The 26564-nt window shown below is 44.5% G+C and overlaps 6 protein-coding genes across 6 annotated transcripts; 4 read left to right on the top strand and 2 right to left on the bottom strand.

Moving 5' to 3' along the window:
• Positions 1-2001: 2001 nt before the first annotated feature.
• PHALS_07221 (ubiquitin-protein upl3) lies at positions 2002-7555 on the top strand (the record flags this gene model as incomplete). The annotated part of the gene is made up of 3 exons (XM_024720649.1): positions 2002-7360; positions 7440-7483; positions 7553-7555. 3 exons carry the CDS (start codon positions 2002-2004, stop codon positions 7553-7555), a joined length of 5406 nt encoding a protein of 1801 aa, XP_024585827.1.
• Positions 7556-7939: 384 nt separating this feature from the next.
• On the bottom strand, positions 7940-8329 carry PHALS_07222 (uncharacterized protein; the record flags this gene model as incomplete). Its single annotated transcript, XM_024720650.1, has 1 exon — positions 7940-8329. One exon carries the CDS (start codon positions 8327-8329, stop codon positions 7940-7942), a length of 390 nt encoding a protein of 129 aa, XP_024585828.1.
• Positions 8330-19582: 11253 nt separating this feature from the next.
• PHALS_07223 (uncharacterized protein) lies at positions 19583-20061 on the top strand (the record flags this gene model as incomplete). The annotated part of the gene is made up of 4 exons (XM_024720651.1): positions 19583-19626; positions 19709-19850; positions 19912-19979; positions 20052-20061. The coding sequence occupies 4 exons, from the start codon at positions 19583-19585 to the stop codon at positions 20059-20061; spliced, it is 264 nt and encodes an 87-aa protein (XP_024585829.1).
• A 1041-nt stretch (positions 20062-21102) lies between these two features.
• On the top strand, positions 21103-23064 carry PHALS_07224 (uncharacterized protein; the record flags this gene model as incomplete). Its single annotated transcript, XM_024720652.1, has 5 exons — positions 21103-22185; positions 22394-22401; positions 22488-22524; positions 22586-22776; positions 22872-23064. 5 exons carry the CDS (start codon positions 21103-21105, stop codon positions 23062-23064), a joined length of 1512 nt encoding a protein of 503 aa, XP_024585830.1.
• Positions 23065-23152: 88 nt separating this feature from the next.
• On the bottom strand, positions 23153-24088 carry PHALS_07225 (uncharacterized protein; the record flags this gene model as incomplete). Its single annotated transcript, XM_024720653.1, has 1 exon — positions 23153-24088. One exon carries the CDS (start codon positions 24086-24088, stop codon positions 23153-23155), a length of 936 nt encoding a protein of 311 aa, XP_024585831.1.
• A 236-nt stretch (positions 24089-24324) lies between these two features.
• Positions 24325-26453, top strand: PHALS_07226 (atp-binding cassette sub-family d member 3; the record flags this gene model as incomplete). The annotated part of the gene is made up of 3 exons (XM_024720654.1): positions 24325-24381; positions 24434-26308; positions 26388-26453. 3 exons carry the CDS (start codon positions 24325-24327, stop codon positions 26451-26453), a joined length of 1998 nt encoding a protein of 665 aa, XP_024585832.1.
• Between the last annotated feature and the right edge of the window lie 111 nt (positions 26454-26564).

The following is a 26564-nucleotide window of genomic DNA, read 5'->3' on the forward strand; positions in this document are numbered from 1 at the left end:
ACACCACAGCTCCCTTGGGAGAGTGACGGGTCACTCTCATGTAACCCCGTTACAGAAGTCAAGCTTCCTCTGTGCAAGGTGCCGTGTGACCCGTCACACTACAAGTGCTACCAAGTGCAGCGGGGCTGCCGTAGCTTTGCGCTTCAGGAGGCGTAATTTAGGTCACCGACCTTACAAGAACCAATACGAGTGAAGCGGATCGCAACCCGCTTAGTAACTAAGGCTCATAAACTCTTTTGTTTAAATTCAAAGCTGATATTTATTTATTTTTTTATTTGCGGCAAAGCCGCCTGATATTAAATCTATAGATTCTCCCCAATATATAGTAAAATCTAAACACATGCATAACTACTGGCTACCTAGCTACATACCGTATTTCTTAATTGGGTGCAGTCACACCATGCCCATCTCGTACACTCACACACATGTTACTAGGGTACGTGTAACCCCGTTACAGTCAGCATTGGAGCAGTGACGACAAATGCACATCGTGCACTGGACGTTTCACCCTCTTATCCTGCTCAAGATGCTGTTCCACCATCGAGACGCTATTGCGTCCTTAACTCAAAAATGTACTGTATTGTATTTACGAAATGTACCAAATGTATTAGCATCATTTCCATAAAACATCCTCAAACATGATTATGGTTCAATGTTAGGCTCTGAGTTTCCCGGTCTAAGATGGCATCCGAACCCATTCTGTGTGCGTGCGTTTGCGCGGACTGTACGTTTGCAAAAAGTGTAGCAACCCAATTGCATTCCTTGGTGCTTTGTAGCAACCCACGTCAATGTCATATTTCTATATTTTTTTCTTAAACGTTCGACAAGGATTTAAATACCTGATACATAGGTGTATATGCTATGGCTTAATCGCTACCACGTTCATGTTAAGATGTATATAAACCCTATACATGTATGTGATGTTCTATGCTGCCTCAGTACTGCCGGAAAGATAAAAGTTGTTATGTTGATTCCTTACTGTATGTTCTCCGTCTTCACTCATTCCTTTGTCGCTCATCCTTTGATACTGATTATTCTCTTTCAGTATAATACATAAAATCTTAATTGCAATTGTACATAATACCATTTTTTCCGAAGTAGTACATTGCACATCAAGCTTTCTGTCAAATGCTTCCCTTGTTTGCACTCCTTTAGGCAATCTAAAACAACTCTCCACTTTTTTATTTGACCTAAATGTCGATGACACCAAATGGTGGATAATCTTTGAGTTCAGAACATTGATAAAAAATGTACTGTGATTGATTTTCTGATCAACAATTATTGATAATTATCCTAGATTGGATTCGCTGACAATACGGCAACATAGATCCGACCTTTGACACTCGATGCCGTACGTACCATGTTCGACACCATGTTTGGCGTTGAGTGCACCACCCTTTCACCTGTAGGCGATCACACGTCGAAAAAGAGCTACTTCTACATGATACACTGCGAATCGTACAATCATCCTTGCTCTTATCGTGTATAAGAGAATATGATATAGTCTACCGCTGGTGCGTATGAGTGGTACCTTTAAAATTGACCGCAAGGTCGCTGTCATTGTAACTAAATATATCAAATGACAGTTACTTTTGAACATATAAGCAAATTCGTTATTTACCAACTGTAAGACTGCGACCGTGAATGGTGGCGATTATAGTCTCGGCTTAGTATATGCAGGTTTTTGAACAATATACGAAAAAGGATACAAGGCGAATCACGGCATATCACAAGTGTGTTTCTCAACTCCAGACGGTAGGATCAAGGTCTTATGTGGTATAGGCTTGCGCCACGACTGTATGCACCAATAGGGTAAAAAAACCAGCAACTTCACTTGATAACATCTTTGCCTAAGCTTTTTGCAAGGGGAAGGCGTAAACCAGATCTCTATGTAGAAAAATAAAACTATTAATTTCGCATTTTATGAATTGGGAGGGTTTTCAATTCTCTTCATACATAAGCATTTGAAATAAAAGACGACGTGTAGCTTTCGCGACCGAGATGAGTGCGCAACGCCCGTTGAGTGACGTTAGCGCGACCGACAGCGGTCAAGACGATGACGAGATATTAGACGCAGCTTTTGGCGAGTTTGAGGAGCAAAATACTCGCGATATTTTCGACTCGTCCGCCTCCATGTCCTCTCCAACGTCAAATCCAGCTCGACAAAATATCAATGGCCATCGATCGAACGCCACACGTATGTTAGAGGCACTCGAGGCGCTTTCTCATGACACCGATTCTGATGATGTCCCACAGTCGCTACAAGGACTTCTTGAGCAGCTGCACAGCGGTGATAGCTCTATATTGGACGGCGTGTTTCCATTCTCACAACTACTACAGAGTTCCGGCAGCAGTTCGCGCTTTCAGCGAATCTACGAACAGATCGGAACCGAACAACCGATACACACGCAAATTGAAGCACTTACTGAATTGTGCGAGACGCTGTCGCTGTCATCAGAGGAGGCGCTCGAAGTCTCTGGCTTTAGCGTCGAAAAGTTTGTTTCGGCAATAGTCGCGCTTCTCCGCATTTCACCTTCGATGGAGCTACTGCTTTTAGCTGCCAGAGCTCTATCAACTATCTTAGAGCTCTTTCCTTCCATAGCGATTTCAAAAGCAGCAGCAGAGCACGTGATTCCCTCGCTGTGTGAGAAGCTACTGGAGATTGAGTACATGGATGTGGCTGAGCTAGCGTTACAGATCTTGGAAACAATTGTTTGCAAAACCGAATTTGCGTTTGCTTCTGTCGTAACAGTACCAAACGTATCACAATTGTGTGCTCAGTACCGGACAGAAGTTATTAACGAGAACGGTATCGTCGCTCTACTGCAGTTTGTCGACTTTTTTCAATTAGAAATTCAGCGTCGAGCTGTTCGCATCGTCTGTCAATTATGCACCGAGTTCCCTTCGTCTTTACAAGACAAATTGCGCCAGGGATTGCCATTCATTACGAATTTATTGCGCTCATTCGATCCTGAAATTCTTCAAAGCAGCTTTGAATGTTTACAAAAACTTGCAGACAGCTCAGCATTTTCAACTAATCCAGAGTTTGCGTCAATGGTTGCAACAGACGAGATCTGCGACTTACTTGTGGCCAAACTTATGTCTTTTGTCAGTTTGAATGAACCTGGCGGCAGTCCAGTGTCTCACTTTTCACCATTGAGTATCTTACGCTTTCTTTCTTGCTATCTCTCGTGTGTTGCAAGTGATTTAAGGGACGAGAATTTTACTTCTACTGCGTCTCAGTTGCGGTATGTCCGGTTGCCACCGATTGCGACAGCTTTGTTGGCAAAAAAAGAGGTGATTGCCGACAGCCAAGTACTCGGAGAGACTTTGAAGCTCGCACTTGTTCTTGTTTCGAAAGCAGAAATGTTATTACCGACAGATAAGGTGCCGCGTCCTGTCCTAATGCTCGCGCAGAATATAATGCCATCTCTCATTCGCGTCTATGATACCACGTCGCGCACCGATTTACGACACGACTGTCTTAACATCATGTATCAAGGCTGTTTATTAGTGCATGCCAACAAGCAGTCAACAGCTACTTCAGAAAGTATCGAAAATTCTCGTTTGGCTGCTTTTCTCGCACGGGTATTGCGTCCTAAGCGCGACAAAACGATCCCAGCGGCTCTAGCAAACGACGAAACGGAGCTAGCTATAGTAATAATGGCGCTGCGAATAATCGAGGTGCCCCTGCAACATATTGGTACACAAGAGGCAGCAAAGGACAATTTTGAGCGTCATGGTGTTGCGAATATTATTCGTATGTATGCTACATTCAAAAAGGAGGATAATACGAGTGACTGTGATGAGGGAGAGGCTATAATTTTGTCAACTCGGCTTGTTAATGAGTTTTTTGGGGCTGAAAGCTTAAACGTGAGTATGTTAAATCAATTGAGGCAACTTGTTACCAATCTTCAATCAGCTTTAAGTGAAGATAGACAAAGTGAAGGAGTTGAGAAAAAATCACTTTGTTTGCTTCGAATGTTACGCGATTTTGTAGCTCAAGGCGATATGTTTCTGACAGCATACGAGCTGGCAAGCAGCGGACTAGTTAAGGTTCTTATAGAAGTTCTAATCGATAAAGGAGGTCAGCGAGCATTCTGCCAAATGCTTAACGATCCTGGAAACAAAGGAATGGATTTTATTATGTCGCTCTTGCAGTGTTTGCAAGATGCCATTTCGTCTGAGAAAGATGCTTTTCCTGTATCTCAAAACGATGAATTGTCAGCGTATACTGGACTTTCATCTGGCAGCATCGTGACCGATCTGGATCAGCTTCTGCAGCACATTAAAGTGCATGTGCTAGTTGAGGAATCGAAGCCGGAAGCGGAGCCTGATCACGAAGACAACAGTATGCAGGGAACAGGGGCGCAAGAGCAACAAGCTAATCATTGGAAACAAACTGTCGAACGCGATAGCGATAAGTCGAGCTATAGATCTGTCCACAATACAATTGTGCTTGTGGAACCTCTAGCCCGAATCGAAACAATGGAAGATTTTATAGCAGATAAATTGTTTGGCCAAAGCGGTAGTGGAGAACCAATCCTTGATGTTTTGACCCGATCAAGTACTGAGGTTGAAGAGAGAGAAGACATTGGTGAAAGCGGAGAATTTGCGAACGATACCAACAAGCTGCGAAGAGTTGTCGCAGTCTACAACAAACACGTCCTTCCAGCTGACATAAGTCTTTTAGAAGCAATTGTGAAGTTTAGAGACGTTGCCGAAACTACTCTATCTGCGTCACGATCACGCATATGGAGGTCTACACCCCACGACATCACGTTTAAAGTAGTAGCTTCTAACGCTTGTTGCGTGTCCGGGCACATAGAGGCTTGTACTGCGGTAAAAAAGGATACTGTGGGTCCAACTGACGTGGTCGGAACGGATCAATGGTGGGATGACGTTTGGGATTTGCTGTTGTTGCTAAAACTTGTGCGACAGCAATGTACTGCGCAATTGTTTGGGAAAAAACTTTCGTTTACAAACAGTTATCTAAGTCTTCAAGTTCGTCGCGCGCTGCAGCAGCCGATTCGAGTGGTCACGAATTCCCTCCCCAAATGGTGTTTTCGTCTTGTAGACGAATTTGCTTTCGTGCTCGAGTTTGAAACGCGATGCCATTTCATGTATGCAACTACGAGTGGGTGCTCCAGAGCAATTCAATATCTGTGTCGGTCTGTTTGGAAAAAAGCTGTGTTTGGAGAGCCAGTGCTTATGCAACCGCCCCGGTCAAGTAGTGGTCGGCGTCGTTTTCGGGAACCATCAAATCGCACACGGGCTTCTGTACTCGAAGGTCTTTCTCAAATGGTCAAACTTCCTCGGCTAAAAGTACGAGTGGCACGGTCGCGTCTCTTACAGTCAGCAATGAAACTCATCACCATTTACGGTGGAAGTAAAGCAGTGATTGAAACTGAGTTCCTTGGAGAAGTGGGTACTGGCTTGGGCCCAACTACCGAGTTTTTTACTCTTGTGTGCCAACAAATTCAATCCAAGCAATTACAATTGTGGAGGGACGATGATTTGATTAGAACTGAAGCGAAACAAATATTTGACGATGAGCAAAAGAGTCTGGCGGTTGAGGATGAATCAGATTCAATATCAAAGCGTCAAAGCTCGCTTGCCATCCGAGGATACCACCGCATTGCCACTTACTATTGTACCCAGTGCGAGGTGCTTCGTCTTCCGGTGTGCTCGTTACACCAGCAACTTTTAACCGACGAAAGCAAAACAAACAAGAATAAACAAGCATCGGTGGACTGTAAGACGAGCACATTGTCCGCTTCAGTTTCACGGCGCCGGAGCGGGAGAACCTCGATCCCACAGTGTGCTAAATGTTTGGGTGAACGTGACTGGTATTCTGCTGCTATGTTATGCGATTGCGACGAGGCCAGGATGTGCACACTGAAGTGGTGGATTTTAAGTAAGGACGAGGCCCAGTATCTGGCCAAGGTTTTCCCTCGTCGTTCAAAACGAGTGCGTCTTCCAGTACTGCAGTGTGCGCATTGTGAGACTGTAAATTTTCCGGGTACAGATGCTGGTATAGTTGTAATGGATGGTGATCGCATGGTCTCGCGCTCAGGCCGACGCATGTATGAACGTGACTATCGAGCCGTGACAAAACACGTGTCACCTTTGTGTGAAGGCACGCCGTTGAACATCATGACAGTGGTTGTTACTCGACGCGATGTGGATGCCTTGGTGACAAGCCTTACATCGACTCCAGAAGTGCTCGAGTCGGAGATTGAGTCGTTTCATTACTTGAATGAAGCATTTGCAGGCAGCAATGTCGGTGGTGGACCACCCGTGACGGCCCCGTTTGGTTTGTACCCGAAACCGTACTTGAGTAACGACAGCCTTGACGAAGTGAAAACTTCAGTACAGACTAAATCAAGTGAGACTGTTAATCTGGAGGCAGATGCGGCAACTTGTAACGGAGAAGAGGTGGATGTCCTGACGTGGTTTCGGTTTCTAGGTCGGTTAGTGGGTCAAGCGATCTTAGACGAGCGGTTGCTGAACTTGCCGTTTGCTCGCCCGTTCTTGCGCGCGTTGCGCGGCGAAAAAATGGTGGGCGACTGCGTGAGTATTGAGACGTCGCTTTCGTTCGTTGACGAATTGGATCCGAGTATCGCAAATTCGTTGCGTTACTTGCACAATTTAACGGTCAAATATGCGGCAACGAAAGCGTCCGGTCATGTTGAGGCGTCGTCAGACGTGGCGCAATGGACAATTGAAGTTGATGCATTGTGTCGTTCGTTTACAATGGTCGGCGCTGACGAAATTCCGCTAATTGTAGGAGGAGAGGACATTCCCGTGACGTTATCTACGCTGCAACAGTACGTCGCTCTAAATCTCGAGTTTCTTCTGGATCGCACCATCAAGTTTCAAGTACATGCATTTCGACAAGGATTCGAGCAGATTTGCGGCGAGCAGCTCTTTCGCTTTTTACAGGCTTTTGATGTCAATGAATTAGAGGAGCTTTTGAGTGACCGTGGCACTGGTAGTACAATGTGGGATCGCAATGGTCTTGACTTGCGTGAACACATGGTATGTGATCATGGCTACACAGCAGAGAGTCGTGCCATTGGTCACCTCGTGTCGATATTGTGTGAACTGCCCGTAGACGAGCAGCGCCTCTTCGTGCGCTTTGTGACGGGTGCGAATCGGCTACCATTGGGTGGACTGCGCAACCTTGAGCCTAAGCTTACAGTCGTGCGAAAGCTGCCGGATGTTAACAGCGTTGAAGAAAATGACGCTGTGCTACCGTCTGCGTCAACGTGCACGAATTATCTCAAGCTACCGGATTATTCAACGCGTGAAATTATGAAAGAGCGACTAATATACTGCATTACCGAAGGACAGTGCAGTTTCCATCTTTCGTGACAAAATTTTCAAAGACAAGAAAAAGGGAAAGCAGATCATTTGACGAGAATGATGGCGCTCAGAGCGGATGCACAACACATTAAAGAGAAGGGCCGGTAACCAGCTGGTAGGTCAAATGAGCAATTAAGTGCTCTGCAGAATTTAATGTCGCATTCTAAATTTTGAAATGAAACAGTGATGATGCCAGTAAGAAGCAAAAACTCTTGAATTAGGGTCCATCTATGAAAAAAAAACAAGGTACAAATATGTATGTATAGGGTTGATTGAAAGTGTATTTTAAATTAGGGATCCTGTCACTTCGGGTCACCTGGTCAACAATGCACTATCCGTCGACTTAATATAAGAGCGTATTTGGGCCTCCACTCGACTCGTTAAATAAACATCTAACTGGCGATTTGAAAGTGCGCCAGCTCTCGAGAGAATGTATAGCTTCAGACACGCTCGTGAAAGCACTTGATGTTTCTTCTCATGGAATCATCGAACGAAATGATTGGGTCTGTGAAAGAAGAAAGACTCAAGCACCTCTCCTCTATGTGGGTTTGAGTCATTCAAAATATGCAGTCTAGTAGCACTCTTGACTACGAAGCAATTCGTCCTGCGTATACCAGACGCGCTGCTTGTAGTCAGCATCAAAGGTAGAGCGTGCAGGAATCTCAACGACATTAACGTCGTCGTCAAAACTGATGCGACGACTGTGGCTACACGCTCGAATGCGTAAAATACCATCGTTCTCTTCGCCATCCGAGTCGTCATCCGTCTCAGCCAGTGAGTCACAAGTCGATGTGCGTGCACGCGTCTTCTTGCCAGGTTTGAGCACATCCATGCAGGATCCGTACATAGCAACGGCAGCCCAATCGTCATTGTCGTCGTCGTCTTCCTGCTCAGGGGCGCCACTGCCATCGATGCGGAAATATTCCCGCACACTCACAACACTCTTGGTGCGCTGCCTCATCGTTCTTTTTTTATAGAGATAAGAGATTCGAAAAATCTGATGAGCCTTGCGCTAGTTAAGTATCCCGTTAAATGGTGTGCTGAAAGAGTGAAGGTAAAGTGAGACCACTGTGTTGCCACGAGTCTTTTTGATAAGTGGCAGATGATAAAAAGCGGCGGAGGACGGACGATTTGACGACAGACAAGACAAGGGGCAAGTTCCGACCCCTAACCATACAAACTTCGATTTTTGTGCGGATCGTATAACCATGAATGTGCGTTGTAGGTTGTTGGATAGTATGGTTACACCGTCGCGTTGTGTCTCAAGAAAGAGACGCGTATAGTACACCGATCTCTTCGGTTAATTTTAAATATATCCACTACGCATGTTATTGTACTCCTTAAGGAAAAAATACTGTTGAATGTAAAAGCGTCGTATTCTTGACGCGGGCACAAAGGCCAGAAGCCGGCTTCACACGTTTTGCCAGCCGTTTTGCGGTTTGTGCTGAAGTAACCTTCGTGCGTGATCTGTACCAGTAAATGTAATGACTAGTACAAATAGCGCAGAAGCGTTCGGCCACCTACGCTTTCCACGTCGCTTTTCTGCATAATAAAGTTCCCTCCTTCCTCGTCTGTGAGATTCGAATGGTATTTCAACATCACTACTAAGAAAGACTCGACTTGTTATTTACTAGCATAAGAATATAAGTATTAGATTTTCTAATGTACTTTCGTGGTAGCGATGTGAGCAAAGGATGTTGGCGCGATCGGGAGATACCGGACGTTAATTGTGTGGTCCGACTGGTTACACTGACTCCTTGCCGCGTCGCGTACAGCAACGAGACCAGCTGAAGATAGGGGTAGGTACAATATTAGAAAAAACAGTACGATATGACAAATTTCGACTTCTGTGAACACATCGCCGCGTCGCTGCATGAAAGCCAACAACTGTTTTATCAACTAGCGCGACTGGATATAATGGCAGCACAGAAAACAAGAAATTTTTAATGCATTCGACGCAAGGCGCTGTTGTCACAACGTTGATGCACTGACCTTCGAAAGACTCGAATGTTTATATTGGCACAAACGATTATAGGGATGTCTGGTCCCTACGGACTGTGGACAATACTTAATTATATTTACATCGGTTTTTGCAAGTAATATCTTCCATACTGTATAATAGCATATGGACGTTTGTGCGAGTACAGAGAATCAGTCTAGTTTATAGTACATGTACATAAAGTGAAGGAATCAACGACAAAGTCCCGTCTTCAACGACTGAAACGAGGGAGATCCGGTCGCGAAGTCGCTCTCTTAACCCATTAAAGCTGTGAGATTGCGACACTGGTCTGAAGTCAGTCTTAGTAATCTGCATGTACGGACCACAACCTCGCACAACAGAGAGTTCAAATATAAATCACGCGTGATTTCTTTCGAATCGAGGCAGATGAGTCTCGGTGGAATTATTATTATTATAGTAACATCAAAGGTTTGACATACTGTAGTATTTAGGTAATGCACAATATTGGGGCAGTAGCTTACGATTTCTAACGGATTATTGACGAATGGCCTATTGAGCCCGCGGATAATTTGTATAAAATCCAGTACAAAGTAAAGCATTTTTCACCAGACGTTTGAAAGAAGATATATATATGGCTTGTCTTTGTTGTATGCTGTGGTACGTTAATTTTACGCAGTGTTAAAAACATAATAGAATGTTGCGAATAATTAGTAGCTCGAATGATATTAGTATTGAATCCCTTGATGATCAACCGGCGAAATGTGGTCATCAGGGGAATGAGCAAGTGATTAAGTAGATCCCGCCGTAATGTCAATAACGGCGTCCATCAAGCTGTTTTTTCGAGCATTACGAATGCTGATTTGGTTCAGTCACAACAGACGCACCCGTCGGGGCCCGTCGAACAATCCGACAACGGAAAAGAAACAACAATTGCTGACCTCATCGCTCGAAGCCTTTTAATAGGATGTTGCTGACCTCATTGCCAAATGCTTTCAGTAATATTTCTCGAAACCACTACAAGACTTTGATACCACAATATTGAAAATCAAGTTCATATATTCGAGGAGCTCGAAAGTATTCACCGTTCTATCCTATCAATCGATGATCGCAGCATATATAACCCATTTAGGGCTGCTATAACTAAAATTGTATCATCTGCTGGTCACATTGCATTAACATGTCTATTACCGCCTAAAGTGTTTGCCAGCCAATGAATGCAACGATCAGCTTTCAGTTTCGAGAAAAAGCTTTCTGTGACCTACGTACTGAAAAGGTAGATATGGGTGATGTAAAAGAAGGTGTGCTGAAGAGCGTTCCACCTGTATAGATCACGGCATGCGTCATTTGGCATGAAAGAAAGAAAACTCGATTGTCTACATTCCTCATGCAAGCAAATTATGAGCCATTCGGTTGAAAACGAACCATTTTTATAGTCTTACTGCAAATGGAGTAAAAATAACATGAGGTCTGAGACTCATAGATTCTGGCTGCACAGTCTTGTCCCGCAAGCTGATCACAATGCTGAAAATTTACCATTTACTGCGACACTACAACCAGTAAAAACCAGCGTTTATCTGCTTCTATTCATAAATTGCAGACTACTACAGATCACAAACTGAGTAAAAAGAATAACGCCGAGATATCCAGGCAATGAGGTATTTGTTAGTGGCACACACATGAATTAGCTAAAGGAGTTTGACGTATCAGTCCGAAGCCAATAAGATTGGCTATTAGCGGTGTTGAGCAGGGTGATATCGCAATCAGATTGATATCTGGATGATGGGTACGGTGTACATGCACATCATTGTCATTCGAAGTTCTGCAGTACAAAGCTAAAGTAAGCACCATGATACTTCATAGACAGATGAGAGTGACGGAAGTCCGTAAAGGAGAGGCTTGAGGGATCATGCCTCATGCTATGCACAACATCTGGTTTATTTATGTTGATAAATAAAATATCTATCTTTATTATGAGTTTGAACTCGTTTAATTCTATACAAGAAGATTAATGCTTAGTGGTTGGTATTTATAAGGTTCTCAAGTTTGCAGAGTAAAAAAATCTTAGCTGCGTTATTAAGGCGGGCTCGTGGATTCAATGCTGCATCTTTATGAGGTGCACGGAACATCGTTGCATTTTGAAACACTTGTCGTCAACTCGACTACCGAGTCTAATTAAGGCCGTATCATCTACGAGGATGAAACACGTTGTGTCATCATATCTGTCGTCGGGAAAACAAGACTCGATTACCAAGCTTCTGTCCATAGTTGCCCCAGAGACGATTACGCAACTCGCAGCTTGAGAACCGGAAGCGGTTATCAAGCAGCAGCAAGCGCCTGTCGAGCATTTGAAAGCGCTCACTATCTACGAAAAGATTGCCATAACCAGGCGTCTGCGGTGATCCCACAGAAAGACCGCTCACGTTGGGCATTCAGCGCTTTGAGGGCAGGACGAAAAATGTCAACCTCTGGATGAGGGTAGCCGCAATGACTATATGCTCCAAAAACAACAACGGCGCGTCGTGCTTGTAGCCTTTAAGTATGAAGGCTGCGTGCGAGAATGGACAATACGCGTAGTACTTCTGTAAACAAAGTAATCATGCAAGGCGTTCGAACAACTAGTGGTCGAGCGACTATCCAAGCGTATCGTGTGTGATCAAATTTTTTGTTCACTGGGAGAGAATTAGTATATGAGCTTTAATAGCCGAGATGTCGGCGACTCCTTTTTCCGAAATAAAAAAATCCACCATCTTGATAAAGGGTCTTCGTCAATCGGAGGATGAGCAGAGCACAGACTTCGTGCCGCAACTGCAGGTTGAGAGGCGTGTGGAACTTCTATGATTGACCATATGCAATGTGTAGTGATGTTACCTGCGCGTCCTACGAATATTATCTTAATTATACCCCTTCATCTCATCATCTGCACCGTACTAATTAGACAGATTCGTTTCGGTACTTCACTCTTTTCTAGGCTGATCGATAAGCCTGTGGCACATTTCTGACATCCATGCAATGTTGCATTACTGTAGTACCTATTCCATCCAACTGACTGTGTAAAAGGTCATGCTGTAGAACGGCATGGTCGACTGCGCATTGTTTAGTGCTCTTGTCCATGGTTAGCATCATCGTTGGTGAGAAACAGCAAAACTTCCCTCACTTCGGTAATTTTTCGAGCAGGATGCTCTAGAAGAGTCTGATTATATCGAAGAGAGTGTTTCATGTGGTGACACAGCCGTTCAGGCCATATCGCGGCTAAACACAAACTTATGTTGACGATTCACTCTTCTAGAGGTAAATAGAGAAAGGGAAGTCGGATGTGGGAAACCACATCGAACACGAGCCGCGTACCAGGCGACAGTTCACTGTGAAATGTAGGTATTCACAATTTTAATGGGGGTGAAAGGGGGTCACACGTACCCTGGTATAAAGGGGTGGGTCGCACAAGATGGTGTGATGATACAATGGTGTGGCTACACGTTAACAAGAAGCCACTACGTGGTTGGGCTGCCATTGCTGGTACCAGCAAGCTGATCAATCTTTCTCGGACGGCCCGAAAAGAACCCAGTACCAGTATGTCTGGACAAATCCTATGATAAACTGAAATAATGAAATTATCAAAACCAGCAGGCTGGCCAAAGGTTCCGCCGCAACCGTGACTGTTTAACCTGTCGAGACGTGTCACACATACGCACATATGTGCTAACCCAACTATAAAGGCTAAGCCACTAACACATAGCAGAATGTATATTTTCTCTCGAGGTGTCCACCCTGAAATATATCTGGCTCGCACAGTACTCTAATCGTGAGGCTCTCATTTGAAAGGCGCCTTACACTCTGTGTTATGTAAATCAGTGCTGAAATACAGGAACTCTTCAGATAAGGTTTAGCGACACAGGCTTCGGGCTCCTTGCATTACAAAGCATTAAATTTCTCTAATTGATCATCCGGACGTACCACCGATTTCGAACGAAGCCCTAAAAAGCGTTCAGGCACTTCAGCAGCACAACACATGTCGCCCTGTTGAGCTTAGCAATGCGCAGTCAATCGCATAGACTAAAAACCGCTGTATCGGAGCGACTCCTAGCCAACGAGCAGACGAATGCATCACTTTATGCGACGGCGCAGCGCCTGGCGCTGTTTGAGATGAAATTCGTTGCACTCCGTGCTCAAAACAAGTTGCTGGTTAAGCTTCTGGGTGGTCGAGAGCCTGTGGGCGCCGCCCCGGCGCACACGCTTTAGCGCTCACTTGCGCCGGATCCTAAGTAAGGCCACATAAAACATCGGGTGGATGCGCATCCTTCCTGGAAGGTTTGGCGTATACGCAAGGCCCCGCTTGGCCACGACCTTAAAAGGTTCGATAAACCGCGGACGGAGCTTCGTCTTGAAGACAGCAGAGACTGCATGTGTAGGAAGGTCTTTAGCATTTAATAAATCCAGGTCTCCGACCTCAAAGTTTTTTTACATTTCTTCTGCTTCATCCGTCAGCATTTTCTTTTTGCATGTCTTGGCTTTAAGCCATCGCATCGCGAACGTGTCATAGGACACTCAGTCTGGTAGAGTCATCGACTTCTTTACGGACAGTGGAAAGGGTGACACCAGCTTGCCGCTCGGCTTTTCCTTCCCCAGCAAGCCCTGAGCCATGGATTGGCGGCAACCACGGGACGCGAGGATGAAAGATCCCGTTTACTTAAAACGGCGTTTAGCCGGTAGACGCATGCACTGTAAGATTTCAGAGCGAATTCTACAAGTGTCAGCACAGCACTCCAGCGCTTCGGCGTCTAAGCGCAGACGCTGCAAAGAATGTCTTGAACGACGCGTTTCACGCGCTCACTTTGACCATCGCTCTGCGGATGGTCCGCTATTGCCATAATCGACTTGGTGCCCTGCATCTTGAAGATTGTCGATTAGAATTTACCAGCAAAGCGAGGGTCTCTATCAGAGCCAATTGATCCCGGGAGTCCATGGTGTCGAAAGACACGATCGACAAACAGCGTCGCTGTACCCACACCGTCGATGGTGTGCTTCACCGTCGCAATATGAGCCATCTTGCTGAAACGGTCGACAAAGACCACCACACCCGTGTTCTCCACCGAGTCATTCGGCAGGCCAAGCACAAATTCCATACTCATGAACTGCGAGCACCCGAAGGATACCGGTAAACTGACAAGCGGCACCGCCCCATTCGAAGAGGGTCTCACCCTTTGGCACGTCTTATACGTGCGCGCATATGTGCTCGTCACTATCTACAGCTTGGTCCCCCAGTAGTGGCAACTCACAGAGCTGTACGTCTTCTCACGACCGAGATGCATGCTGAATGGGGTGTCGCGGGCCTTAAAGAGTATACGCTACTTCCAATCTTCATCATGAGGGACCATAATACGTGGCGTATTCGCCGAGTCGGTGCAAGAATACAGCAACTGTTATTTAGCGAATATCGGTACAACCGTGCGTGCAATCGCAACGACAACTTCTTGTCCAAGTTTCCAAATCCTTGTTCCCGAGAACCCGTAGCAGCGCTACGCACATATCATCACTTCGCGTATGGGGCGCGGATCAAATACGTCACTGACGACGTCACATGAGCAAGCTCATAATCTGGTCTGCGTGACAACGCATCAGCCAAAGCATTTTGCTTTCCTGGCTTATAGTTCAACTCGAAGTCATATTCGGCAAATAAGGAGAGCCACCTGGCCTTCCTCTGCGAGAGGTGAGGCGACTGTGACGTACGATCTGTGTGGATCACGAACGGCTTTGAGTCAAGCAGGTGCACCTTAAACTTGACAAGTGCATACTTTATCGCAAGTTCGTGAATTGGGTAGTTCTTCTCTGCAGCCTTGAGCTGACGAGATTCGAACGCGATCACACGATCTCATCTCTCGGGGTCTGCTTACAGCAATGCATAGCCGATGGCAAAGTCCGATGTGTCTCAAACGACACTGAAAGGACGATTAGGGTCTGACAACACCAGTATTGGTGCATGAAAGAGGCTGTATCTGAAACCATCAAAAGTCTCCCGACGCTCGGTGTCTTAACACCATTCTGCATCCTTCTTAAGAAGATTTGACAGTGGCCGTGTCATTTCTGCGTAAAACTATGCTTCCCAATGAAGCACCCTGAGATGGATTTCTATATGCACTTGTCTGCATAAGCATTCAGCATATGCGTGCGCATGCACTCGAACACCGCTCTTAAATGGACGATGTGGTTCTCATCATCCGTCCCCCCGCGCTCCGCTCGACTATGGACGAAGAGGACGTCGAAGAATGTTTGTGCATACGCCCGATGGGGCCTGAACAATGGATTACTAGACGGTTAAATGCTGCTAGTGCATTTGACAGTCCTTAGGTCCACCCTCAGCGCACCCCAGAGCATCCCGCTCGGAGTACTCATCGCTATCAGCGTCGCTCTCAAGAGCAATTGGTAATACCCACCGACCAAGTTGTGCACTGTAATTTGTATGTTGCTCTGGAAAACATCCTTTCTAGAAATCGCTGTCTGTGCTGGAATAATGGTAGCGTTGAGCTTAATATAAGCCTGAACTTTAAATTACTTGTCGTTCGGCTTCCGGACACAAATCTTGGGTGTCGAACGGGGAGATTTGCTCTCACTCACCATTCCTCCGGCTTGCTTTTCACTGAAGAAGGCATTAATGACGTCATACTGCTTCTTCAGCAGCTACCACTGGCGTATTACGCAGTATTTAGCTCCAGGAACCATGCCGATCTCATGACGCATACCTCGGTCTAGAGGTAGGTTCGACGGCGGGTCTTTAGAGACGACGTCTTGTAATTCTTTCACCAAGTGTAGTACGGATCTGAAGGATTCTTCAGGATCGAGGATTTACTTCGTGCGCTCAGCACCCTCTTGGTGTCCTCCAGGACAGCTTCATTCAGAGGCGACAACAATTTGATCTCCTCTCCCTCGTCCAATAATGCCTCTCGTGGCATGTAGTGACTGCTTCAAACATGAGCAGTGCTTAGTGAATTTCGTGCCCAGCTCCGTCCTGAAGGGAAACGCCGCTGCAGCCGAAGTACCGTCATTCCGTTCTCGCGCTTGATTATCTCGCTGTTTCCTTTTTTGGAGCATGGCGGATGCCATAGCCACCTCAGCCTTTCTCAACCAGAACATGAGATTTTTTCCATCCATACCCTCGAAGGTCTTAACGCTCGCCATGAGCGGCCTGGGTAAGGAGGAGTCACTCGTCGCCGACGGTGGCGTCATGGACGCAGTCGGCGCCGGCATCTTCTGCTCTTGGTGATCTAGCTGAGCATTTTCTAGCTCGAAAAAGCCTATAGGCGCGCGATTCTCGCTTCCGGTACTTGAGAAAGAAGGTGTTGCACGCGCCCTCAGTGCCAGGCAGGAACATCATTTTTTTACACCCTTCCTGCATGGTCTGGAGAAAATAAGGGAATTGCTCCACCCTCAGAAAAAATCAGTCGCAACGACGCAGGTGTAGATTGACTACATGTGCTACCAAGGGCACCGGGGTTGCTGTAGCTCGTTGCTTAGAGGAAGCTAAGCTACGGTCACCGACCCTACGCGTTATACAAGACCCAGTACAAGTGTAGCGAATCGCAATTCGCTACACTCGTACAGTATTAAAATCCTTGACCCAAGGCAAATATACTCTTCCGTTCACAGATCCAAACTGCATTTCTTTTGTTTAATTTGCGGCAGAGCCGCCTATATCTAAATATATAGATTTATCTAACGAAGTAAAACCTAAGTAAAGTGCACAACTACTGGCAGTCCAACCACGTAGTGGCTTCTTGTTGAGGTGTAGTCACACCATTGTGTCATCACACCATCTTGTATGTCCCACCCCTTTTACAAGGGTACGTGTAACTCTGTAACAACAGACATGGTCCAGAGCGAGGGTGCAACATCACCCGATCACTATTGTTCAAAACACAGGCGTTTTTTTTAAAATTAGAGACTTGTGCGGTTAGAAAGCGCTCGTTTTGCCTTATGTTATAGCTGAAATTCCATACGTATAGGCGCAAAAAGAATCTGCAACGACGTGGCGAGCATCATCAGACGAATTCAGCATAATCACGACATGACCAAATCGGCAAATTTCGTCGCGACTCTTGCGCACACATGGGCTAGCTGGGTTTGCCAAGACAAGTCCGATGCAAAATTTAAACAAGAAACTAATGCAGAAGAAAGGCAGAAAGTAGACCGCACACCTTACTCAGTGAGGAACTTTGTTGTTCGTCTTTCGGTGAATGCAGCAGTGTCGGGTTAAAACTTAAAGTGTTGCCACGGCCAATTTGATTGGAAGATACCTTGGCGTTCTGACCCAGAGTAGCCTTAAGGTTGTCGCCACAAGAACCGAATATTCCTTTGAGACTCGTTGCTTCAAATAATGGTTTGAAAGAAATGATACCTCTTAAGTCAGCAATTTTATCAGAGCAGACACTACAAGATGGTAGCGGTGGGGAATCCCAAGTGCAGTGGGTGCATCCTGAGCGTCAATCTTACTAGTTTCTTCCGGGATAGGATTCATGGAATTCGTGGTCCATCATGAAATAGTATGTATTCTTTTAGAATCTGGTCGACAACGCCTATTATGTGTAACAGAATTACCGTGCACCTTGCACAGAAGAATCTTTGACACAATAAATCTGCGTTAATGTACACATAAATAATGGTCTACTCAGGCGCAGACCCGACTAAGTACTTAGTCCACTCTTCTGCGTCAAAAGTGCTATATATTAAGAAGTAAGCGTAAAAAGTCAAACTTAAACTAACTTTACTATTTTCAATAACAGTGTATCCTCATGCGTTTCACGACGTGGAGCTATCATCTAGCGTACCCATGCAATCTATATTTATACAACTCCCTCGTACTCATCAATTTTAGTGTATCGTAATAGATACGTACAAAAAATTACTTGCCCTGTAACGGGGTTATACGTAACCTGGTAACAGGGGTGTGTGTCACACGCGATTGGCGTGGTATGACTGCACCCAAATAAAAATACGGTATGTGGCTGGGTAGCCAGTAGTTATGCATGTATTTTGATTTTGCTATATATATATATATTGAGGAGAATCTTTACACTTAAAATAAAGCTGTTTAGCCGCAGATTAACAATGAATAAATAAAAATCAGTTTTGGATTTTAAAAGGAAGAGTAATTTGCCTTGGAATAAGGCAATAATTACTCTTGGAGTAAGCGGATTGCGATCTGCTGGCTCGTACTTGTTCTAAGTATAGAACGAAAGGTCGGTGGCCTAAATTACGCTTCCTCTAAGCGCAACGCTACGGCAGCCCCGCTGCATGCTCCGTGCCTAACCACATTTGCACCACACTAAGGCTTTCACATTTTTCATCCTGTGAAGAATTTGCGCAAAACACATGTCTTTTGGCGATCGCAGCGGTTGTGGCAACAGGCGGCTAGGTTATAGATCATTTTGGAGGCGTATTTTAGCACTGATGTGTGTTGGTGAGCAATCTCTATAAGAGCCGCATCCAGGTGTTGGCGGTGGTCCCGCCGACTCCAAAATTGAGCATGCTGATGTCAAGCGTCCAGTCATATGAGGGCAGGGACGGAAAATTCTGGTCGAGACGAAATGAGATGAATGTGAACTCGGCTAGGATCCAAACGGAAAAACAGTGAGTCGCGCTTCCAGTCACCAGGCTATATGCCCGCGCGCGAGATCGGGCACTAGTGTGCAATACATTTGAATAAGATGCTGTCGACATAGAAAGTATTAATGCTACTTCATTTGTCAATCACATTCTTCTCTAGTCCATTCCATGTACACAGCGCCTTTTGAACCAATAATTCAATACAATTGTCTTCGCTGAAAAGAATATAGGTGTACTTTGATAACATATAAAATCTATGTGCGAGATATCTAGGTTCTACGAGGTGGGGGATGTGATGCACTTTAGCCGACTCCCGGCGCAATTCTCTTGAAAAAAATAGGCACGGTACAGAGCAGAGTGGAGTGCTCGAGGAGCGATCATTTTTTATAGTGACAAAATATGATGTAAACCCTAGAGGGTGTATCGGGATAAGGACTTAAGTAGAATTGTACAATTTACCGGTATATTGTTATCTAAAGTGATCATAATTGACCGCAAATATTATAACAGCCTGAAATATAAACGGTAGCTATTCCTCAAAAGTATCAGGGCTGGCAGTGACAGAAGAAAGAGTAATGGCTAGTCAAGTCGTGTCAAGGATGCAGGTGCAAGCAGAAGAAGCTTTTGTAGATTTTGACGAACAAAGATCTTTCAAAGAACATGTTTTTTTTCTTTTCACAACGTCAAAATAATCATCGTGACTGGTGCAATAAGTTGACACTATTTCGATATGGTGATTGTCTACAAGGTCAAATGGACTGACCCGATGTTTGTGCACATTGTCAGGGCCTGCGATAAGAGATCAGCGGAGGTGCAGCGAGCAACTCTATCAAGTCTTCTTCCTTATCAAATTCAGCAGCTTCAGGAAGAAATACAAAAAATGATTTGGACAGCTCTGTTGTCAATCGCGGGGCTGGGGGTGGTGGAGGTACAATACCCATGAACGACTTCAACTCAAGTTAGGACTGAGGAACGGAATAATTCGCTAGAAATGTTACGAAGACAATTTAAGCAACGAAGTCGCAATGTCCATTGAGCGAGGGCTTAAGTCCTATCAGTAAGTGATAAGAAAATGCTGGATGGGCTGTTTGTCACAAGTAGTTTTCTTCTGTTCACCTTTTGTTCGAAGGAGGAAGTAAGGAGGGAAAGGAGGAACTCAACAGGCTATGTGCTTGCCATCTCGTTTATGCTAACCAATCGGCTGTTGGAAGTTATTGTTTTTCATATGGATTCAAGGATATTCTCACAATGACAGCGCATCAGCAGTGGCAGTGATGATGCATGTTGTGAAACATTACTTAAGAAAGAGATGGAGCGAAGTAGTCAAAATCACTCACCATTTATTGCTTGCTGGTGTCGTATCGCTTGCCTAGACAGCACTAGTGGCTTTATTTTTAGTTAGTCTTTTTATAATACATCTGTCATCAGGCCACTCAGATCATCAGCAGGTGATGGCAGATGGGTGAGCGGGTGGCTTTTTATGCATATACCAGGCAAATTTTGAATAAAGAACATTGCAATAAATAGAGCGTTCGGTCGCTCCCAACGTCACTTCTCCATTGCGACCGGTCAAATCGCATCCTTGAATCCAATGATTATTGTTTATAAAAATTACATTGCACTTAGGTGTGATTGTGAAAATACAAATACGTACCAAGATATCAACCGGTATATACGATGAAGCCTTTGAAAAGAAATATATAGTCCGCGGTATAGGACCTAATCTTTGGGCGTGCAGTTAACTCGAATATTTAGTATCATAGCCTCGTTTGTGCAAAGTGCACTGCGACCCGCTGAGCTTTGCTTGAGCTCAGAGGAAAATTTTGTGATGTGCACGCTCACCGTGAATAGGTCACTTCTTTCTCAATTTTTGTCACCAAATACAAGAAATAACCAGAGACTACTTTATGTCTATGGTCACAGCTATAGCCCCAGCCCTCAAACAGATCGTATGCACACTGAGCACATGTTTCTCGAGCTGCATATCTGACTTTGATCTCTCGTTGTTATAACCAACTGGGTATCAGAGAGTTGCTCTTCCGAGCACAAAGTAACGACAATCGATCAACTTAAGGCCACATTCAAGTTTTGGACTGATTGCGCAGGTGAAGATTAGGGCTGCAATTTAGCACGTAAGTTTGTATTTGTCTGCTCCAAACCACAGAGAACAAAGTTACCGAATGCGTTTGTGTGGCGTTGCATCGGCATTTCTATCAACACTCATCCTTATCGCACACATCGATGCTTCTACAAACTTAAATGTATCAGTTACGGACGTCCAAAACATCTCATTACCCGGAGATCAAATCGGTAACTTTACACAAAGCGTTTCGGGACCACCATCCGGAGACGAGGAGAGGACCAGTGCCAACAGCGCTATTCGCAAGGTGGATCTATTTGTTGAAAAATTAATCACATTTCAAGTGGCATTGAGGGCGAAAATTAATCGCTTTTTGGCTAAGCTGAAGCTAGCGTGGTGGCGGCTGAGAAATGTGGATCCAAACGTTACTTTCAACAAGCTCAATCTCCACGAGGCCGACAACGACATTTTGTCTCTTGACAATTTTCACACTTGGGTAAAACTTGTGGAAAGTTACAACTTGCAGCATCCAGCAGAACAAGTGTCGATTTTGTCAAAGTTACAGGAACAATTTGGTGAATTTGAAGTGTCGATTATGTTGGAACAGGCGAAGAATGGAGCCGACAAGTACACGGAAGACATTGCTTTAGAACTGCAACACGAGCAGATATCACGCTGGAGAGATGATAATCTAAGTTTGACTGCACTTTATAAGGCGTTGCAGTTTGGCAAGAGTGAGCCGAGCTTACTTACAGGCCCTGCATTGCGTGTTTGGAATATTTACACGAGCAATATCGAATCCGCTGAGACATCGCTCTTTGATTATCTTTATCAAACTATTGAGGACGCACATTTGTCCTCGTTACTAATTGCAGCAAAACAATCACCGGAGACAGTAGAGCTTGCGACAAAAATTCAAAATCAATTGCGTCAGAAGTGGCTGGAAATTCTTGTGCCGCCGAATCTTGTATTTCAGCATTATAAGCTAGATACTAATCCAACTCACCTTCTCGACCGGCCTGAGACAAAACTATGGGTTCGATATCAAAAAATGTATTGGGGTAAGACAAAGAAAGAAGTGACGTTGAAGGAGATGATTGAGGACTTTTACAAAGCGGACGAGATCGCAATTATCATCAAGTCGGCAACAACTGATTATGGGAAGCATTTAGCGAAAAAATTGGTACCCGCTTAAGCTTGGATGTCTTTCAGCAGTGGCTGTGTTTCCAACATCGTCATACAAGAATTAGATTAAACTATTTTGTCAAAGTTGATAATGACTTGGTGAAATAACAATTTCTGGAACAGAATACTTCAGTCCGACCTCTTTACACAGCGAGTTAATTTTAACGCAATCAGTATCTTTCACGACTGACTTACTTCTATTGTAGCCACAATGGTACAGAGCAGTTGAGTTTAGTGGTGTAGTAATGCAACATCGCATATTGACAAATTATTCGATATTTTCGTTGTTATATTAAGCAGCGATTCGAAACATTTCAAGACTTTTCATAATTTAACGGTCCGTTAGTGATCAAGGGCCGCAAAGATCTGATCCTGAAATCGTCATCATGAGGCTTCAGATCCTACCGCTTCTTTTTGTCTTCCACTACACGATCGGCGCAGAGGACGACCTATCATCGGAAAAGAATCTTATCTCGCAATACAATCACGTACCCACATCTTGCGAGACCGCTAATTGTGTGGCAGGCGGATGTCTTTTTGAAAATTGTGCTTCTCCGCTTCTTTGTCGGGGTGGACTCTGCTACTTTCGGTAAGTTTAACAGCGCAAATCGAATTTGGGCTGGTAGCATACAATAAAGCACGGAAATTTTTAAAGTGGTTCGACTGTTTTTTATTTCGTTACAGGAAATGTAAGGACGCCACATGTGAAGGCGGGGCTTGCATCTTTGACAATACAGCAGAAGCTTCATGTCCAGGTGGCGGCTGTCAGTTTGTTAATGTACCCGTTACGCTTGCGGACGGCTATTGCGATGGCGGAGGCTGTACGCTGGATGGAGATGATCATCCATCTAGCCTGGCCGGTTCTCTCGCGGAATAAGGGCAAACGAAATTTGGAATCACCAATATAAGTAGTTATTAAAAGAAACACTTGCAGCATTTTGAGCTTTAAGATTCTTTGTAACTTGCTAGTAATAAACCAGAGGGCGAACAGGCCACACCCGATCTGACTCAAGCTCCACCGCGATTGGGCTGTCAAAAAAGGCCAGATATTCGTCCAGTGTCATTAGCTCTTCACGACCCAAAAGCCATAGCACGAGTTCGTTGGACGGAAGAAAAATCTGATCAGTATTTGAGAGATTCGTCAAACACTTTTGGATCTCTCCAGGTAGCATGGGTCCAATCTTTTTAACAAACTTGATCAGATTAAGGAATGTATCAACAATACATTGTTGAGGAGCATCATCGGTCCAATCGCCTTTATTGCTACGATTGATCACGATCTTTTTGAAATACAGACCTTGCAGAATTTGCACTCCATGACCGTCGCAGTTGGCAAGTATTTTCATTGAGCGCACTTTGACAATCGGCTGTTGTTGTAATTGCTTAAGAATAAGTATAAATTGCTCAGCAGTCGTTTCAAGAAAGATGACGACTGTTGCGTCGTGAAGTAGTACGAGTCCCGTGGCTTCGCACTGAATCGTGCTCATCATTTTAGCAAAATATTCTTGTATCTTGCGTGCATTGTCAGCCGACAAATCTACTAACTCACCTATGATGGCAGATCTTGACAAGCAGAGGTCAAATTTGGACTGCGATTCGACGTTTATCAGCGAGCTTATGCTGCTTTCGCACGATTGATTGCCTGGGACTATCGTTTCAATTCCATTCGAAACCTCGTCAACATTCTGCTGCGTCTCTTGAAGTCGTCGCGGCTTTGGTGGGTTTACGAAAGTCAATACTTCAGATAGTGAAGGGCCTAGGAGCTCCAATACGTCAAAAGTCGGGTGTGAGGTAGATATCATGTTTTTATTCACCACATCTTGATTACAAGAAATTGCATTGCTTGAAGAGACTGGCAATAGTTGATGTGACTGTTTATTCACTACGTTCGACGTATCCATTTGATCCAAAATCCGCCCCATTCAACTCAGAAGCAAAGAAGCAATTTGACGATCTGACAAACTTCAATTAGTGTTAGTAGTACTGTATGTTTGAATGATGACCATAGATAGACCTTTTCATGAAAAATTTCGGCTTTTGTATGGAATAATATATTATTATTGTAAGTCTTTATTAAATAATATAATATTGTTGTTATAATTGAAAACTTTCAAACGCCAGAAAGTGGCGCTGGGTCATGAGGGTGTTGTCCAAGTCACATGCCGCCTTTGGTGCAATTCCAATCGCATCGATTGTACGTTCTACCTCTTAAATCAGATTCATATCTCACCTTTTCGTATCTCTAGGTAGCCTTGGCGTTGGCGATCCGCAGCCATGGCCAGAAGAAGGCAAACGCATCCATTTCCATAGACTCGGAATTTATCACCAAGAAACAAGGCAGTCGTGAGACGGTGGCAGTAAACAAAGAGTTTTATCAGCGTTTTTTACGACTATTTAAGGTCATTGTGCCCGGCCCTTTCACAGCTGAAGTGGCTTTTGCTGCTCTTGTAGCCGTCATGCTTATGGCTCGCACCTCCTTTGACATCGTGGTATTACAAACCTTCTCGGCGATTGAGAGTGCTATTATCTCGCGTTCTCAGAAAGATCTCATGTGTCATTTACGTCGTTTCGTAGCTATAATGCTTCCTATGAGTTGTGTTAACAGCTTACTAAAATACGGGCACACTGAGCTCAGTCTGCGTTTCCGAACCCGACTCACAAGACATTTGTACGAACAATACGTTAAAGGATTTGTCTACTACAAAGTGTCGAACCTTGACAACCGTATCTCGAACGCCGATCAGTTGCTTACAGTGGACGTTGAACGTTTCAGCAATTCGGTGGCGGATTTGTATTCAAACATGTCGAAGCCTATATTGGATATTACCATTTATTTCATTAGACTCTCTTCTTCTATTGGTGTTGAAGGTCCAGTCATCATGTTGACTTACCTTATTGCGTCAGGCTTCTTCCTTACGTGGCTCCGACAACCAACTAGTCGATTTACCATTGCTGAGCAGCAGATGGAAGGAAATTTTCGCTATATCAACTCGAGATTAATCACGCATAGTGAAGAAATTGCTTTCTATAATGGCAATATTCGGGAGAAACGAATTTTAGACCAGTCGTTTGACAAGCTTATCGACGTGGTGCGCAGCTCGCAGCAATTTCGATTCTCTATAAGCGTCATTGACAATATCGTTGCTAAGTATTTCGCAACACTAGTAGGTTATGCTGTGCTTTCGAAACCATATTTAGACTCGTCAAACAAGCGATTGCTTAATACTTCGTATGCAGAGCGAATGCAAGACTACTTTCGATCTGGAAAGATGTTAATGAAAATGTCAGAAGCTATGGGTCGTCTTGTGCTCTCGGGTCGAGAATTGACGCGTTTAGCTGGTTTTACTGCTCGCGTGACTGAATTGATCGACGTGTTAAAAGATTTAGATAGAGGTGAATACCAGCGTACAATGCTCAAAGGTATAGACGAGAGAGTTGATGAAGTGTCTAAGACGCAGTCGATTTCCGCTGATGCACTAGGTTTGTATCCGAACAAAGGAGATGTCCAGTATCGTGATCATGTCATTGAATTTGAAAACGTCCCGCTTGTTACTCCAAATGGTGATGTGCTAGTGCCATCACTTAATATCAAAGTAAAGTCGGGGATGAATGTTGTTGTAGCGGGACCAAATGGGTGTGGCAAGAGCTCGTTATTTCGGATCCTCGGAGAATTGTGGCCATTGTTTGGCGGCAAAATGACAAAACCAAAGCGCAACGGATTGTTTTACATCCCTCAGCGCCCGTATCTGACGCTTGGCACTCTACGCGATCAGATAATTTATCCTCATTCTTTTCAAGACATGCAGAACATTAGTAGAACAGACGATGATTTAAAATTCTTTTTGGAAAAAGTGCAACTTGGCCACCTTGTCGATCGTGAAGGTGGATGGGACGGTATACACGATTGGGCTGATGTTTTATCCGGTGGTGAGAAACAGCGCTTGGCTATGGCTCGTTTGTTCTACCACAAGCCTCAATTTGCTATTTTAGATGAGTGCACATCTGCAGTCAGTGTTGATATTGAAGGCGTAATGTACAGCTATTGCCGGGAACAAAATATTACGCTCTTCACTGTGTCGCACCGAAAATCGTTGTGGTCATACCACGAATATGTACTTCATGTACGTATTGTCAAGTTTTTATCAGTTTTGATATTTTTATTGGATGTGCTAATAACGTCTTTGTTTCGACTGGTTCTAGTTCGATGGTCGTGGTCACTACGAATTTAAAATGATAGACAAGACCGACGAAGCATTTGGCTCGTAATATATCGCACGCATTTCTTTATTCTTGCACATTAAATCTTTTTCTACTTGACCTGTCAAAAAATAATTCTTTATGATGAATTTTAAGAATATTACGGTATGAAATAAATAA

Source organism: Plasmopara halstedii (assembly GCF_900000015.1).
Source record: "Plasmopara halstedii genome assembly, contig: Scaffold_3073, whole genome shotgun sequence".
NCBI lineage: Eukaryota > Oomycota > Peronosporomycetes > Peronosporales > Peronosporaceae > Plasmopara > Plasmopara halstedii.